Genomic DNA, 17,688 nt, shown 5'->3' with positions numbered 1-17,688 from the left:
GGTCAGCCTTACAATGCAATATTTTCTCCAAAAGGGAAAGAGCAGAACATATAAGTTGAAGCAAAAACAGGAGAGGTGACAATATTCTTTTTATTTATAGTTAAAGTTGGTATTAAACATTGATTTTTTTTGATCTTCTGAAAACTGATTTATAAATCATTTTTCTATTGAAAATGTTTTGAAATGGCATTTACCCATCAAACAGACGACTATTTTAAAATGGATAATTTTATGTCATATTTTCTTGCTTTTGCACCTTTAAAATAAGGTGCTTTTATTTTGCATTCTTAAAAGTTGTTTATTACTTTATTTGGTAATACCTAATTACAATTTTGAAAAAAAAAACCAAAAACCTACAATAAAAACCTACCATTCAGGGTTGTTGTAAAATGAGAAATAACGTGAGTCGAATGCCACGCACCAGCAGGGCCACCCAGATACTCTGGGACCCACAGCCATTCTGCAGGAGGGAAAATGATCCCAATGGATCGGGGGCAGAGACTCTATGGTGTGTTCCTACTTGTCTTATAATGTGTGCTTGGAGGGTTGGAGACTTGTCAAGTTTTATTTCTAAGACAATTCAAAATGTTAAAGCTCAGCGCGGAAGAAAAAATAGACATGAGATAGTCATGGGGCTATGAAAAGGAACTAGACAAAGTCCTCACCTGCCCTTCTTAGGTTAAACCAGTTAAGTATTAAAGTCCAGAGTAGCTTTCTGAGAAGAAGGTCTGCAAAGCTAAGTGAATAGAGCACTGAGAAGGTGGCAAACCTGTTTTATATTGCTCAGCTTCTAGAATCTTCCAAGGCATACTGCATAGCTTTTCCATACTTTAACAATTTTTCTAAGTTAAAACAGGAGTCATAGTGTTGTCGAATGTATGGATTTTGTAAAAGGGGAAGATATGATTGGCTAAATGACCAGGAATTTGTGAATATAACTTAATTTTTCCTGTATTAAATCAACATACAGTTTTGTTCCTGCATAGTGGCTTTATTTTCATTTTATTAGTAGAGAAAAAGCAAGTTATTAATATAAGGCCAGAAACCTCAGCCTTTTGAACTAAGATTGATGGGCTAAATAACATTTTTAACATATTCCTAGTGAATCCAGTGAAAATTAGAAAATTATAGGAGACCTTTATTGAGATGAAATTGACAAACAATAAACTACATAAATGTAAAATGTACAATTTAAGAATTTTTGACATATCTTTACACCCATGAAGCTGTTATCATAATCAAGACAGTGAACATATCCATCATCCTTACTAATTCCACTGTGACGCTTGGTAAGCCCTCTCTTCTATTCCTCCCCATCCCAGGCCCTAGTCAACTATAGATCTGCTTTCTGTCACTATAGATTAGGTTGAAATTTCCGGAATTTCATATAAATGAAATCATATAGTATATGCTTTTTTGGGGGTCTGGTTTCTTCACTCAATATCATTATTTGCAAATATAGCCACATTGTTGCATGCATTAAAATTTCAATTATTTTTTATTGCTGAGTCATATTTCATTGTATGGATATACCACAATCGGTTTATCCATTTACCTACTGATAGATATTTGGATTGTTTCCAGTATTGTGCTATTATAAATAAAATTGCGAAGAACATTCATGTATAAATCCTCAGGTGGACACATCCTTTCATTTTTCTTGAGTAAATACCTACAAGAAGAATAACTGGATAACAGAGTAGTTATGTATTTAATGTTTTTGGTTTTTTTTTTTTTTTTTTGCGGTACACGGGCCTCTCACTGTTTTGGCCTCTCCCATTGCGGAGCACAGGCTCCGGACGCGCAGGCTCAGCGGCCATGGCTCACGGGCCCAGCCGCTCCGCAGCGTGTGGGATCCTCCCGGACCGGGGCACAAACTTGTGTCCCCTGCATCGGCAGGCGGACTCTCAACCACTGCGCCACCAGGGAAGCCTTGTATTTAACTTTTTAAGAAACTACCAAATTGTTTTCCAAAATGGTTGTACCATTTTACCTTCCCACCAATAGTATGTGAGTTCCAGTTCCTCTATATCCTCCTCACTGTTATGGGTTGAATTTTGTCCTTCCAAAAGATGTTAAAGTCCTAATCCTCAGTGCTTGTGACCTTATTTGGAAATGAGGTTTTTACAGGTGATCAAGTTAAGATGAGGTCATCGTGACATTTGGACACAGAGACCGGCATGCATACAGGGAAAATCCCATGTGAAGATGAAGGAAGAGATTACGGTGATACATCTACAAGCTAAGGAATGCCAAAGAATGCCAGAAAACAATCAGAAGCTAGGAAAGGGGCGTGGAACAGATCTTTCCTTCACAGCCCTCAGAAGGGACCAACCTTCTGACACTTTGACTTTGGACTTCTAGCCTCTAGAACTGTGATACAATAAATCTTGTTGTTTAAGCCACCTAATTTATAGTACTTTGTTATGGGAGCCCTTGGAATTTAATATTCTTGTCAACACTTGGTATGGTCAGTCTTTTAAATTTTAGCCATTCTAATAGGAGTATAGTGATATTTCATTGTGGCTTAAATTTGCATTTCTCATACAGCATGGTGCTGTATGAAATTAATAAGTTTATGTATTGTTATGTATTGAAATTTGCTAAGAGAGTAGATCTTAAGTGTCCTCACCAAAAAAAAAGGTAACTATGTGAGGTGACGGATATGATAATTAACTTTATCATAGCAATCATTTCACAATGTATACATATATTGTATAATTTAAATGGATACAGTTTTATTTGTCAATTATACCTCAATTAAAAATAAATAAATTTGTATTTCCCTAAAGACTAGTGATGTTGAAAATCTTTTCATGTATTTATTTGATAACCATATATCTTCTTCGGTGGAGTATCTGCTCAAATATTTTGCTCATTTTTTATTTGATTGTTTTATTACTGAGGTTTGAGAGTTTTTAATATGTTGTAGATATGAGTTCTTTATCAGATATATAATTTGCAAATATTTTTCCCAGACTGTAGCTTATTTTTTCATTCTCTTAATATTGTCTTTTGAAGTGCAGAAATTTTAGATTCTGATAAAGTTCACTTTATCAATTTATTCTATTATGGATCATGCTTTTGAAATCTAGTTATCTTTGCCTAATCCAAGGTCATGATGATGTTCTGTGCTTTCTTCTAAATGCTTTATATTTTACTTTTAGATCTCTGGTCCATTTTGAGTTAATATTTGTTACTATGAGTTTCATTTGTTTACATGTGAATAAGCCCATTTGATTTTAAATATTGTGAGATTCAATTTGCTAACATTTTGTTTAGAATTTTTTCCGTCTATGTTTATGAAGGATATTGGTCTTTAGTTCTCTTTCCTTGTAATGTTTTATCTGGCTTTGTTATCAGATTAATGCTGGCCTCAAAGAATGCTTTGGGAAGTATTCCCTTCTCTTCAATTTTCTGGAAGAGTTTGGGTAGAATTGGTATGTATTTTTTCTTCCTTAAGCATTTGGTAGCATTCATCTGTGATGCTATCTGGGTCTGATGTTTTCTTTGTGAGAAGGTTTTTATTATAATTTCAATTTCTTCTGCAGATATAAGGCAATTCGGGTTACCTATGTTTTTTTCTTGAACAAACTTTGGTAGTTCTTGTCTTTCAAGGAATTTTTCCATTTTATATAAGCTTTCAAATTTATAGGCATAAAGTTGTTCATAATAGTCCCTTATTTATTCATTTAATATCTGTAGAATCTATAGTGATGTCACCAGTCTCATTCCTGATATTGGTAACTTGTGTTCTCTCTTTTTCTTTCCCTCATCAATCTGGCTAAAGGTTTACCAATTTTATTTACCTTAAAGAAGCTTTTGGTGTATTGATATCCTCTATTGTTTTCCTGTTTTCTATTTCATTGGTTTTCAGTTTGATCTTTATTATTTCCTTTCTTCTGCTTACTTGTGCTTTATTTTTTTCTTCTTTTTCAGTTTCTTAAAGTGGAAGCCTGAGGTCATTGATTTGAGACCTTTCTTGTTTTCTAATATAAGCATTTATTGCTATAAATTCCCTCTAATTACTGCTTTGGTGGCATGTTATGTATTCTGGTATATTGTACTTTCATTCAGTTCAAAACCTTTCTAACTTTCATTTTGAGTTCTTCTTTGACCATGGGTTACTTAGAAGTGTGTTATTTACTTTCCAAATATCTGAGGATTGTCCAGATATCTTTTTGCTATTAATTACTAATGAAATTCCTTGGTCGAAGAAGACACTTTATGACTTAAGTCCTTTTAAATTTATTGAGATTCGTTTTATGGCCTGGAGGAGTATGGTCTATTATGCTAAATATTTTTTTGTGTGAAAATGATAGTACCTTGTTTATTTATATCATACCTGTTGTAAGCATCTGTAATTATTTTTTTTAATTAATTTGTATTGGAGTATAGTTTCTGCTGTGCAGCACAGTGAATCAGTTACACACATACATATATCCACTATTTCTTAGATTCTTTTCCCATACAGGCCATTACAGAGTATTGAGTAGAGTTCCCTGTGCTATATAGTAAGTTCTTATTAGTTATCTATTTTATATATAGTAGTGTGTATATGTCAATCCCAATCTCCCAATTTATCCCTCCCCCGCCTCACCTTTCCCCCTTGGTAGCCATAAGTTTGTTTTCTACATCTGTGACTCTACTTCTGTTTTGTAAATAAGATCATTTGTACCATTTATTTTAGATTCCACGTATAAGTGATATCATATTATATTTGTCTTTCTCTGTCTTACTTCACTCAGTGTGACAGTCTCTAGGTCCATCCATGTCACTGCAATTATGCTAAATATTTCATGTGTGCTTAAAAAGATCATGTCTTCTTCTGTTTCTGGTTAGAGTGTTCTAGAAATGTTAATTAAGTAAGCTGGGACAATTGTAGGACTGTATGGTCAGGCCACCCAAGATGGCTGTTCTCTTGCTTTCCTTACATCCCCTGCTGGAGCAGTGTCTGCCTTACCTACACCCTATTCATCTGACAGACCTTCCCTTTTAATCATAGAGCCTAATCAGTAAATGCCTACCTACTTGCCCCCGGCACCAGCTAGTGGTTGTTCTAATCTTTAGGTCAGAACTCTCTCCAATATGATAGTTTGTCAAAGGGTCATTGAGAGGCGTGCTCCTCTGCTCGTTTCTCTGGTAACCGATGAGCCAACCTGACGTCAACTTCGGTTATAACTGGTAACCTCCCTCTCCGCAGGTAGCAAAGACTGCTGCCTTGTCTTGCCCATCATCTGACTCACTGGGTAGGGTGTCACTCCAGGACCTTGCTTCAGACATGTAAGATTCCCTCCATCCATTAAACCATTGATGTCTCTGTCGCTGACTCTGGGCTCTTTCTTCAGTCTTGAGGCTGGGCAAATAGAGGGCTTGCAAGCCTGAGGGATACAGCCCAACAGGGACTCACCTTGTTTGTTTCCTATATCTCAGGGATAACTGCCCTTTAATGCCTGATGTCCGTTGTCTTGAAAACCATTGTTTCATGTATTTTATTTGTTTGTTTTTGTTTATACAGGTGGCAAGGTAAATCTGGTTGGTCCCCATTACTCTGTCTTTTTTTGAAAGCAGAAATGTCTTTTTTTTAGGGATATTTTTTCTCACATCTGCATTTGACCTTTAGATGAGGGGAAGCAGGAGACAGGAAGAAAACACTAACATAAGGGACTCTAGAAATCTGTAAAATAACATTTTTTTTCAAAGGCTTATGACTCTGCTTGGTTTTGTCCCAAGGAGTATGTGTGGTGTGTGTGTGTGATTAGTACATACGGTAATGCATTTCACACTTAGCTAGAATGAGTAGACTTCAGAACCAATGAGTAAACAAAAAACAAACCAACCAATCAAATCTGAGCAGCCAAGTTAGATGTAAAATCTTAGAAGCATGTTACTGAAGTGTCTGGGCTAAAAAGTCTGTGTTTTTAAGGGTACAAATGAACTTATGTACAAAACAGAAGTAGAGTCATAGATGTGGAAGATAGGCTTATGGTTACTAGGGGATAAGGTAGGGGAGGGATAAATTGGGAGATTGGGATTGACATATACACACTACTATATATAAAATAGATAACTAATAAGAACCTGCTGTATAGCACAGGGAACTCTACTCAATACTCTGTAATGGTCTATATGAATCTAAAAAAAAAAAGAGTTGATATAGGTATATGTATAACTGATTCACTTTGCCATATACCTGAGGCTAACACAACACTGTAAATCAACTATACTCCAATAAAAAGTTTTTAGAAGTCTGTGTTTTATTTAAGGAGAATACTTCAGACCCATAGTCTTATGAATGATTCTAACATTGGGACATGAGGTTTCCATCCAATTTCACAGAAATGGTATTTGAACGACAAGGGGCTGCACTAGGCATTCACCCTGAGAAGCCTGATGAGGGGTCCCATCTGCACTCCAGCAGCCATCCCTTTCCAGGCCAGGGCATCCCTGTTTCCGAAGCTTCCGGTCCATCTTAGGCAGTGCGGGAAAAACACTGACCAGGTCTTCTCTTCACCTTTCTTTTCCTAGGCTCCATGAAAACCATTTGCCTTCCATTAGCATTGCTTTCCTCAGACCATAGAGTAGAAAGTACCATCAACTGTCTTGGGTCTTTCTTATAGAAATTACATTCCAGCCCTTTTCTAGTTGTCTTATTTCTATTTATGGATATCCACATTTTCCTGAGTCACTTATTCCAAGATGGTCTCTTGGGTTATTTCTACAGGGGTTAATCATCTCCATTTGTGCTTATTTTCACTAGTGTCATTTCCAGAGTAATTTAACTTCCCGTTCTGGGGACAGCACACTTGCCCTCTGGGGGCTGGATAAAGCGATGCTGTGCTTAAACCAAATCACCCAGGCAGCTCGACAGTACTTTCTATACCATTCCACTTCCTCCAGGGTGAGGAAATACTCTGCCTTGGGTTTTTCCTCTGGTCCTCTGCCTTTCATTGTACACCCTGAGGGGGTTGTGTGACTCACCTGCGTGAGCTACAGAAAATCTGCATCTCTTTTCACTACATCTTTTATGTTCTGACTGTGCTCTCTCTTCAGGCAAATTCCAGTTTATTAGTAAGAGCAACTATTTTCAAGAAAGGTTAAGCCCAAATCTGAACTGGTCTTGGCTTGTTAGCTTGAGTTTCTTAAAAATTGAAATCTGAAATCTGTTACTTGTGTTCGTTATTTATCATAAATAGTTGCGGCCTTGTTATTTCCATCGGAATTCTTAATTTTGCCTATAGGTCCTCACGACCTACATGATTCCTCTACTCTCTGTCTCCCACCCCCCAATTTTCCCTACTGCCTTCCTGTTTCTCAGAAAAGCCTGCGATTTGTTTTCTGGGCTGCCCCTCGTGGGGGACTGGCTAGGGAAAGGACTAAGTGAGATACATTATTGTGAAATTATTTTTAGAGCTGAGCAATGACCTCTACGGGTGTACAAATGTTAATTTGAGAAATGTTGCTCGAAATTGTTTTTCCTTTGTCTGCCTCCGTAGCAGATATGTCTGTCCTTTGAGTCCCAAACCCTTCCAAGTGTCAGCACCCAGTGGGTTATGAATAAAGTCTTTTTAACATTGAGACCTGAATTTCGCTGGTGGTATTTTTCATCATGGTACCTAGAAGACTTAAGGGACCTCTTCTGAGGTTCATGTTCACCTCTAGTATCTGGGGATCCCCAGGGGGCATGTCCCATGCTCTATGGCAACTTGGTGGTGGTCTTTCTGGCAGCTGCCTACATGGTACCACACCCAGGCCCGGAACATCACTCCAACTCCACTGCCTGAGCTGAGTCTGTGCCTCCAGGCCCCCCCTGAGGCTCCCGTCACCCAGTGTGATCCCTCCTGAGCTTGTGGGCTCTGCTCCACAAGCAGCCCTAGCAGGACCTGTCCCATGATGGCCACTCACCTCTGCACCACAGCCGGACGCTCTGCCTTCCCAACCAACAGAGACCATCTGTCTTTCTTTCGCCATTTGGAGGCAGCTCCTCTCTACTGTGTCCCTCTGTTTTCAAAGGGGCCTCACAATAGGCCTCAGGGTTTAGCAGGTCAGACTTCAGTTTACACAGAATTCTTTTAAGGGCTGGTTTAAGAAGCTGTCACCCCATATACTCAGAACCAGCATTCTCCTCTTACAGTTTGACCCTTGTTCTCAGTTATCTAGCTCATGGTATCAGAGACTTTTCTACGTTATTCTTTTTCGTGTACTCCATGGTTTTTCTGAAATTTGTCTTCCGTTTGACCTCTTCCCTTTATATCCCCACTTCTCCAATCATACCTAGACGCCCACCTTGGATACTCTGCTCTTTTTGACAGAAGGGATTATTGGAGGCCCTCAGTTAATAAACACAGCTATCATTTCCTGCATATTTACTGAGTGTATATGTCAAGTACTTTAATATATACTTTCATTTAATTCTCACAACAACCCTAGGAAATAGGTGAGAATACATGCAGTAGTGATAGAGAGAAGCCGGATGAGGACAGGAGTGTCTGTCAGATTGTTACCTCTTCCCTGTGAACTTCTCAGTATGTGAAGTTAGACACATTAAATATTCACACCCTGTTACTGCCTACATCTAAGTCTAGGATATTAAAAGGTAACTTTGTGTGCCAAGAAAGTTTCTTTGCAGCTGCAGCGTAAAAATGACTATGTATCGGGCTTCCCTGGTGGCGCAGTGGATGGGAGTCGGCCTGCCGATGCAGGGGCCGAGGGTTCCTGCCCCGGTCCGGGAGGATCCCACATGCTGCGGAGCGGCTGGGCCCGTGAGCCATGGCCGCTGAGCCTGCGCGTCCGGAGCCTGTGCTCCGCAACGGGAGAGGCCACAACAGTGAGAGGCCCGCGTACCGCAAAAAAAAAAAAAAAAAAAAAAAATTACTATGTGTCCTTTCCTGTGTGCATCTGGAACTGAAGTCATTTTCAGGTTTTTTAATTAATCATAGAGTTTTATTAAAGCATGGGCTGGTTATCTCTTAAAATTAGTATTAGATCTGAATAAACCAAATAATGACTGAACATGACCAAGAAAGCCTAAGAAAAACATTGTATGTATTTTCTTACCTTTATGACAAATTCATCTCTTTTATTATTCCCAGTGTTTTTAATCTTCTTTTATTTATATTTTTCTTCTCCAATTCCATCTTCTTAGTAAGAGAGTTTCCAAAATCTGACACACTTCTTAAAATCAATGAAATAGCATTTAATATACCAAAACTGGGCTTCCCTGGTGGCGCAATGGTTGAGAGTCCGCCTGCCGATGCAGGGGACACAGGTTCGTGCCCCGGTCCGGGAAGATCCCACATGCCACGGAGCGGCTAGGCCCGTGAGCCATGGCCGCTGAGCTTGCGCGTCCGGAGCCTGTGCTCCGCAACGGGAGAGGCCACAGCAGTGAGAGGCCCGTGTACCGCAAAAAAAAAAAAAATAAATAAATAAAATAAAATAAAATAAAAAATATACCAAAACTATGCAAGATACATTTAATAGCTAGTCTGCTTAATTTAAATGTTCATTTTCCCACTGCAGTGTTTATAAAACCAATAGTATTTTGTAGAGAATATAGTAGAATATAGTCATTTATTACAGGAGATGAATAAACAAATAAAAGAAGCATAGTTTTTATTTTTAAAAAGTATGAAACAAAATAGTTGTTAATCAAAGGGGAGAATTATGAAATAACTGTTAAGTTTATTAGTAGTATTAAGAAGTGTTTTTTTTGTAAGACATTTCATAAAGGCGATTACAACTTTAATTTGAGCACTTTAAACACTGTAGCCTAAGAAGAACTCTTAAAAGAAGTTTTAAGCAAATGGTAATCATCACCTTTAGTATTTCAAAGACTAATCACAACTTGTATCTCCACTAGCTTGTTTGGGGAAACAAACAAACACAACAAGGGCTTCCTAATTACCCATACTGGAGAGCCATTCCTGCCACAGTCATTACTATTTTCTGATTTCTTTTGCCATCACCATCAACCCAGCCCCACTCCTGCCTCTCCTTTCTAATTAATTAGCTAGCAAAGTGGGGGCACTCGTCCACTTTTCCCTCCAAGTTCTCTGTCTTGCCGCCCAGGCTGGGCCTCTCTGAGGTGCCAGATGAGGGCTTGCAGGTATTGGCTTCTGCTGGAGCCGCCCCGAGGGTGGCTGGGGGGCAGTGAGGAGAGCAATGTGTGTGCTCAGCAAGGACTTGTAGGAAGACAGGGGCTCTCCAGTCAGATAACCAAGTCCACCCACTTAGCATAAAACACCAGCGTCCCACAAAACGCCCCTGTGGATATAGAAGTCTTTGCTGCTGAGAGAAGTTTCCTTGACATGTCAAGATCCCTACCTCCAAAACATCCTAAACTTTCCTGCCAGAACTCACAATGTGAAGATCCCATGTGTGCATGGTGGCAGTCCTCTGAGGTATCTGCCTTAAAGGGTGACAGGCAGGGCTCTAGAAAGAGAACTGAGCTGGACACGCCCCACACTGATGCTCAGGCTGGCTAACTTGGCTGGTTAGAGTCTGATGCCCTGAAAGGGTCTTTACTTTATAGCTAGATTGATCATAACCCTGCAGGGAAGCCTACGTGGTTCAGGGCAAATCCATGATTACATCTGGGAAAGCAACTCTAAGACATATCCTACCAGATGCAGATTAGTAGTTGCGCCTTTCTTGGCATACAGAGGAAGGGGCAGAGCCAAAGGTGAGCACTGCCATTGACCTTCAGGATAGTATGGTGATTAAGACGGAGGCTTCAGAGTGAGATGCGCTCAGGTCAAAATCCTGCCCTTGTATATATGTCCATGCCGCTCTCTCACTTTGCCCCAGCTTACCCTTCCCCCTCCCCGTGTCCTCAAGTCCATTCTCTACATCTGCGTCTTTATTCCTGTCCTACCCTTAGGTTCTTCAGAACCATTTTTTTTTTTTAGATTCCATATATATGTGTTAGCATGTGGTATTTGTTTTTCTCTTTCTGACTTACTTCACTCTGTATGACAGACTCTAGGTCCATCCACCTCACTACAAATAACTCAATTTCGTTTCTTTTCCCTCAGCTTTCTGAATGCCAGTTTCCCTCTTAGTAAAGTGGGGAAAACAATACAAGCCTAAATACAATAAGATACATAACATACTTTACATAATGCTGGTTATGGTAGATAATCAATGAATGGTGGCTTTTATCATTATTATGTCCTTAACTGTGATTTATAAGACAGTAGAGCATGGTGGTTAAGAACATGGATTCCAAATCCAGAGTTCAAATCCTGGCTTCAAAGCTTGCTAAGTTTGTGACCTGGGCAAGTTACTTAATATCTGTAAAACAGGAGATACCAATAATACCATTCCAAAGGATGGTTGTGAGCTCTGTATAAATGAGCATATAAAAAGCTCTTGGAACAGTAGATGTTACCTATTTTTATTAACAATGTAAGTTATTTAATACTAGTAAGTTACACCTATTAAAATAAGAAACAATAAATACCTCCATTAAAATAATAGATGTATCTAATAAGATACATCTATTAGAGTAAGGAAGAAATATATATGTATGTATATATGCACACAAACACACACTGATATTAGGTCTAGCAAAGCCAGCTGGATGAAAAAAAAAACACAGCGACTTTTTCCCCAATCAGTTATTGACAAACAGTGGTGTTTCATCATGCACTGTCTTTCAATGTTGACCTGGAACTGGGTTGGCTACTATACAAGGACCATGAATGTAAACACATATCAGGCTAGAAATGCATATACTGTTTGAGCAGTAAGTCTCCTCATTAAACGTGTACCTAGAAATCTCAAAGATCAGATTGAAATTTCAAACTGATCTAGAACTTCTGTGGGATTTGTAAAGCCTTGAAGTGGTTCACAACACCAAAGAGCATGTGTGAGTCTAATCTGTGCCTTCCAGGGCCTGGTCTCTCCCAGGGTCTAGCTCCGGGACAAGCTTAAGAGAGGAAGAATTCCTAAGTTGCCCGTGCTGCTCCCTCTTTGCTGGTTGTGCAGCCAAGTGGGAGAGAACAGAAGATCACATATTTGACCCTTTGCTCAGCCTAGGGTGATTCACATTTGGATGCCTGTAAAGCACAAGGGAGGCGGCATTTAGCAGCCTACAGCCCACATTTAACAGCCTACAGCCCACACTTAACAGCCTACAGCCCACATTTAACAGCCTACAGCCCACACTTAACAGCCTACAGCCCACACTTAACAGCCTACAGCCCACATTTAACAGCCTACAGCCCACAGCCCACATTTAACAGCCTACAGCCCACACTTAACAGCCTACAGCCCACACTTAACAGCCTACAGCCCACATTTAACAGCCTATAGCCCACAGCCCACAGCCCACAGCCCACACTTAACAGCCTACAGCCCACACTTAACAGCCTACAGTCCACATTTAACAGCCTACAGCCCACAGCCCACATTTAACAGCCTACAGCACACACTTAACAGCCTACAGCACACATTTAACAGCCTACAGCCCACATTTAACAGCCTACAGTCCACATTTAACAGCCTACAGTCCACAGCTCAGAAGAATTCATACGTTGGCCCAAGTAATGACTATTTGACCACTGCCCACCATCCTGGCCTCATGCAAAACTCTACTCATTTAGTACTAGAGCGTCTTAGTCCAGCTATTAACAGAGGCCCCGATCACTTAAGTTCCCTTGCTTTTTAGCTGTATTGGCTTGAGTCTGCTGCTGTATAATGAAATTTAATAAAAGGGAGAATTTCTATTTATCACATTTCATTTAATCCCTGTTTTTCATTCCCTCTGAATAAGGGGAATGAATAATGAGATTTTTTCCCATTTAGATTTCCATAAAATGAGGCTGATATAAAATCATTATGAACAACATTTAAATAAATTTACCCTCTTGAGAGATCAACTTTCTCCTGCAGTTAAAAATATTATTGGTGGGATCGCTTCTGTCGTATCATGTCCCTTCAAGAAGTGCTGGAAGAAATGGGTGTGGAGAGGCGAAGAGAGTGATTCAGAGGACTCTTGCTTGCTTTGGGAGGATTCGGGGTCTTCCATTTGGGGGGTTTCACAAGAGTATTTCAGGGCACGACTGTTTCTGATGTTGAGGAGGGTTAAACCTGAACCAGATTAAATCCTGCTCAGCTGAAATCCCCATGGTGCTGGGCCGTCTCACTCTTGCCTTGGAGCCCTGCAGGATGCCTTTGTCAGGGGAACAGCAGGCCCCAAAGGATGAATACATTTAAAATGAACAGCCAGCCACTCCCACCCCCATGTATCTCATTCTCAATATCGCCCAGCGTAGCTGTCCCAAAAACTTTCTTTTCCCTTTCCCCCCATACTTCCTGCCTCTTCCCCAAATGTAGCTGGGTAAACATTTTGTTTCTTTCCCTTCCTCTTAATGGCTCAACTCAGATCGACTTATTCTTGCATTCTTCTTTTAACATTTCTGTTTTCTTAATTACCCAGGTTTAGCTGCCACTCCGGACTTGGGCACAGGACTTGTTGTGGCCCCCGACCCCTGGGGAGTTAGGTGGAAGTTGAGGCTCTACCCCTAAGGGAACTGTGTGAGTAGGTGTTGGAGCAACTCCCAGCTTAGACCCAGGGAACAGGTGGAGACAAGGGGATCTGGGATGTGTGTAAACTGGATCCAGTACCCTGATAGTGTATAGTTATTTGTTTATTTTCTTCTCCCCGACTTGGGAGCACAGGGATTGGTTATTTTGTTCATTGCTGAATCCATATTCATAAGAAATGTGTCTGGCATATATTAGGTACTCAACAATACAGATTGAATGAATTTATTGAGCCCCTGCTATGTGTTGGGGATTGTTATAGGTGCTAGAAAAGACAGGAACTGCCACCACCTAACAGATGGAAAAACTAAGGAGAAAAGTGACTTTCTCAGAGCTATTCAAAGTGGAAGCAGTTTCTGGATTTCCAGACATCTGGCCTTTCGTCTACAAGAAACAGCTTGTTTCTGAATATTAGCACTCTTGACTTGACTTCCCCTGTCTTTTTGTAAAGAGAGGGTCTTTCTGAGGGAAAGGATTTTTTCTAAGCTGACTCCTTTTGTGAGCAGTGGGTCTTTCTCTGCTTAATTTTTCTGATTTGGAAAATGAGCATGGCATCCTGGAATCTATTGGGTTGGCCAAAAATTTCTTTCGAGTTTTTCGCATAGCATCTTACAGAAAAACCCAAAGGAACTTTTTGGCCAACCTAATACAAATGGATTAGCACTACCTGACTGTATTAGTTTGCTGGGGCTGCCATAACAAAATACCACAGACTGGGGAGCCTAAAAATAAGAAATTAATTTTCTCACAATTCTGGAGGCCAGAAGTCCAAGATCAAGTTGTTGGCAGGTTCTTCTGAGGTCTCTCTCCTTGGGCTGTAGATAGCCGTCTTCTCCCTGTGTCTTTATGTGATCTTCCCTTCCTGCATGTCTGTGACCTAATCTCTTCCTATAAGGACACCAATCATACTGGATTAGGGTTACCTCATTGTAACTTAATTACCTCTTTAAATTTCTTATCTCCAAATGCAGTCATATTCTGAGGTACTAAAGGTTAATACTTCAGAATGTGAATTTTGGGGTGAGAATCACAGTTCAGCCCAAAACACTTACCCTAAAGATCTTGATTTTACAAAATGTGAGGTAATGTCCAGGCCTGTTTAAAAACCTAGTGATTTCAGTATTGTAAACACGCAGCAAATTACAGCCCATGCCCTGCTGTCTCCTGCCTTTGGTGGCTGTCTCTTTCTGCTCTTCTCCTTGGCCCCAGACTGAGACCAGCAAGGCGGTCAGAACAGGTCACCCAGGGATCCAGAAATCCAAGAAGAGGGTTTTGTGTCATGTAAATAAAAGGAATTACCATTCATCTAAAGTTCATTGTTTAAATTACCATGTTTATTTATGTCAACACAAAATACAATAAAACAACTTACAAAAAACCCATTTTATCATCACGTAACATAACTCTTCAGTGAACAGAAGTACTACTGTTAATGTTTTGGCCTTTTCAAGGTCCAGCCTTGGGTCAAAACAGTATTCAGAGAAATAGCAGATTCTTTTCTACCTTCCCCAATATATACACAAAGGAAATTTATATATTCTAAAACCCCATTCCAATAATAATACAAAAATATCACATGTAGAGATGAATACCACTATTGTGTCATTGGTATTGCAACTTCCTTCTTGCTCTAGATTTCCCACTGACCCTGAGCTTCAGTCAGGAACGTATGGGTACATCAGCCCTTCAGGTTTCCCAAGTGATTAGTAATTCTTTTAGTATAACTGTATACTACCCAAGTGTCTAATTTACCTGAGTTATTTAGAAGCCTGAAAACAAAAAAGTCTCCAAGTGATCAAATGTGTACCAAGCTAACTGATAGAATTGAAGAGACTTACTGTAGATTAATCTGTGCCAGTTCAGTGGATGAATGTGAAGCCTCCGTTACCTAATGAAGTACTCACCTAATCAAAGGCTTCACATGACAATTTACTCAAAGGTAATAAACGTTGCGCAAAAGCACAAGACCTCACCTACATTCCAGTAGTTTAAGTGCTATTTGCTTAGTCACTACATTATCAAACAAATGGTAGTTATCACTTACTTAACACAATCTTTCTATCATTTCACTGACAAGAGTCAGTCTCACCCTGTGGGAAGAAGCAATGGCTTGGACCTACAAGACCTCAGTTCTGGACCAGTTCTACCCACTCTCTGAGGCTTAGTTTCCTTGTGAGGATCAAATGAGATGAAAGTGTTTTGTAAAACAGTATTAACTATAAAAAATAATATTCTACAGAGTTCATCTCTTCAATTAACCTATGGATCCCTAATTACCCACATGTATTTTGCAAGTAAAATCTTACTTTTTAAAGTAACATATTCACCATATGCAACTGAAATGTGCAAGCTGTGTTATGCAAATGAGAAAAGAATATAGGTTTAAATAAGCCTATTACTCATGAGAGACTTGTGTACTCTTGATGTGTTTGATTTAAAACCACTAACAATTTTATTCTGTTTAACCCATGGTCCTTTTGTATATTATTGGAGCTCTTTTTGAATAAGCTATCTAACCATTTAAAGTAAATTTTTAAACAAGAAATTAAAACTTTCACATGACAGTTACAGGGTTTACATGACTGTGAAACTGATAAAATGGGTTGAGAAATACAGAAGGAGTAATAGTTTGAAAACTCAGGGTCAATAGGGAAACTGAGTATAGAAGTTTATTTTCAGGTAATTAAACATAATCTAATGATAGGCTTGTTATTTTTGTTTTTTATTGGTGACTTCCTAATTTATAAATTACTTCTTCTTCATCTGTAAAACAAAATACTTGACTTTTGGGTACATTCAAATCCGCAGAAATTATTAACACTTCATTTTCATTCTTACACGTGGGATATTTTTGGAAGAATTGCATCCTACGGCTGAAATAAAAGTCAGCATCTCATTTTTTCATAAATTAAAAAAAAATCCTCCTTTAGGAAAGGGCAGATTTACTAAAAGTTTAGAATTCATTGGCAAGTGTGAGTATATAATGTGAGCATATGGACTTTGTGACTTTGCTGAGACAAAGACGTCAGGTATTCCTGCAAGAAATGAGATTCTAATTTCAAACATTTTTTAAATGCAAATCAGGCCCCCATGAATTATTTTGATGATTTTTTGAGGCATTAATGCAACAGAGTTAGTATTCCTGAAATGATCCCCAAAGTCACCCCTTTTTTAAGGATATTTCTCTTCTTGATTATTTTGAACCTGCCAACATAGTCTCTAACCTTCACACAGAGAATGACTGATCTCCAAATGACCTATTATTATCTTAAACCAACCTCATTTTGAAACAACAAAGAAAGAAAAATTAAATACTGCTTTAACATTTCATATCAGTGAAACAGACTTTTTCCGTGCGTAAAGTAGTTCTATCCATCCGTGGAAAGGTCTACCTTTTGTTTTTCCCTGTGTTTATAGGTTACATTTTTAAAGGTACTGGTGGAGCCTCTGTACAGTGGATTGGTTCCCTAAAAAAAAAAAAAGGTCCAAATGAAAGTATGTATATTATGTTATTACATGGTTTTAATATAGCTAAATAATTTCATTGTGTATAACAGATTGGAAGTTGAGAGTCAGGCTCAATCTTGAAAGGCATTTGAATAGTTTTGATTAATTTGATATGTCATAATTTTAGCATTTAAAAATGTATACATCTTTATTTTTTTTATTATGAAGAACCAGTCCTATGCGTGCAACCTAGAAATCTTACCCTTTTTGGAAATGCACTAAAATCGTGGATAGAAAACAAGACTTTGGCTGTTTTGGTCACTGCCGTTTTATCAGAGCTGAAAGCTAGCTCACAGTAGGCACTCGGAATTTATTGAATGAATAGAATGAACCAATAGGGGACCCAAAAGTGAAATGTAAAAAATAAAAATGGGAAAAGTGAACTGGTAGAAGCACACAAAGATGAACGACATAGTATCCGCCTTTAAGAAATGTGTTGCTGGTGAGAGGCATCAAACAAGGGCACAAATAATCTTGCTAAAATGAGACCAAAATTCAGAAAGAGTGACAGCTAGCTGCTTGAGAGAAGCAGAGAAAGATCCCCAGGACAGCAAACACCTGATGTGGATAGTAAAAGAATTCAGTGGCTTTTCCTTACTAGAGAATAACAATGTGGGAAGGAGGGAGTCACAA

The 17,688-nt window shown here is 39.1% G+C and overlaps 1 protein-coding gene across 5 annotated transcripts in view; it reads right to left on the bottom strand.

Moving 5' to 3' along the window:
• The window catches only part of ITGB6 (integrin subunit beta 6), a 145,282-nt gene that overhangs the window by 6,207 nt on the left and 121,387 nt on the right, over window positions 1-17,688 (bottom strand). For 2 of the 5 annotated variants that reach the window (XM_082658835.1, XM_082658839.1), the window contains 2 exons: window positions 14,298-14,436; window positions 12,891-12,949 (listed from right to left, as the gene is read on the bottom strand). The exons of 1 other annotated variant lie outside the window; for it this stretch is intronic. In XM_082658835.1, the coding sequence (XP_082514961.1) occupies window positions 14,323-14,436 (114 nt within the window). In that variant the 3' untranslated portion in view covers window positions 12,891-12,949; window positions 14,298-14,322. Of the gene's footprint in view, window positions 1-12,890; window positions 12,950-14,297; window positions 14,437-14,883; window positions 17,016-17,688 lie in introns of those variants that run through there. 2 more of the 5 variants (XM_082658838.1, XM_082658837.1) reach the window with 2 other exon arrangements.

Source organism: Grampus griseus (genome assembly GCF_964374135.1).
Source record: "Grampus griseus genome assembly, chromosome: 7".
In the NCBI taxonomy this organism is placed as follows: Eukaryota; Metazoa; Chordata; class Mammalia; order Artiodactyla; family Delphinidae; genus Grampus; species Grampus griseus.
The sequence above is the reverse complement of the archived record's forward strand: the minus strand, read 5'-3'. Positions and strand labels throughout refer to the sequence as shown.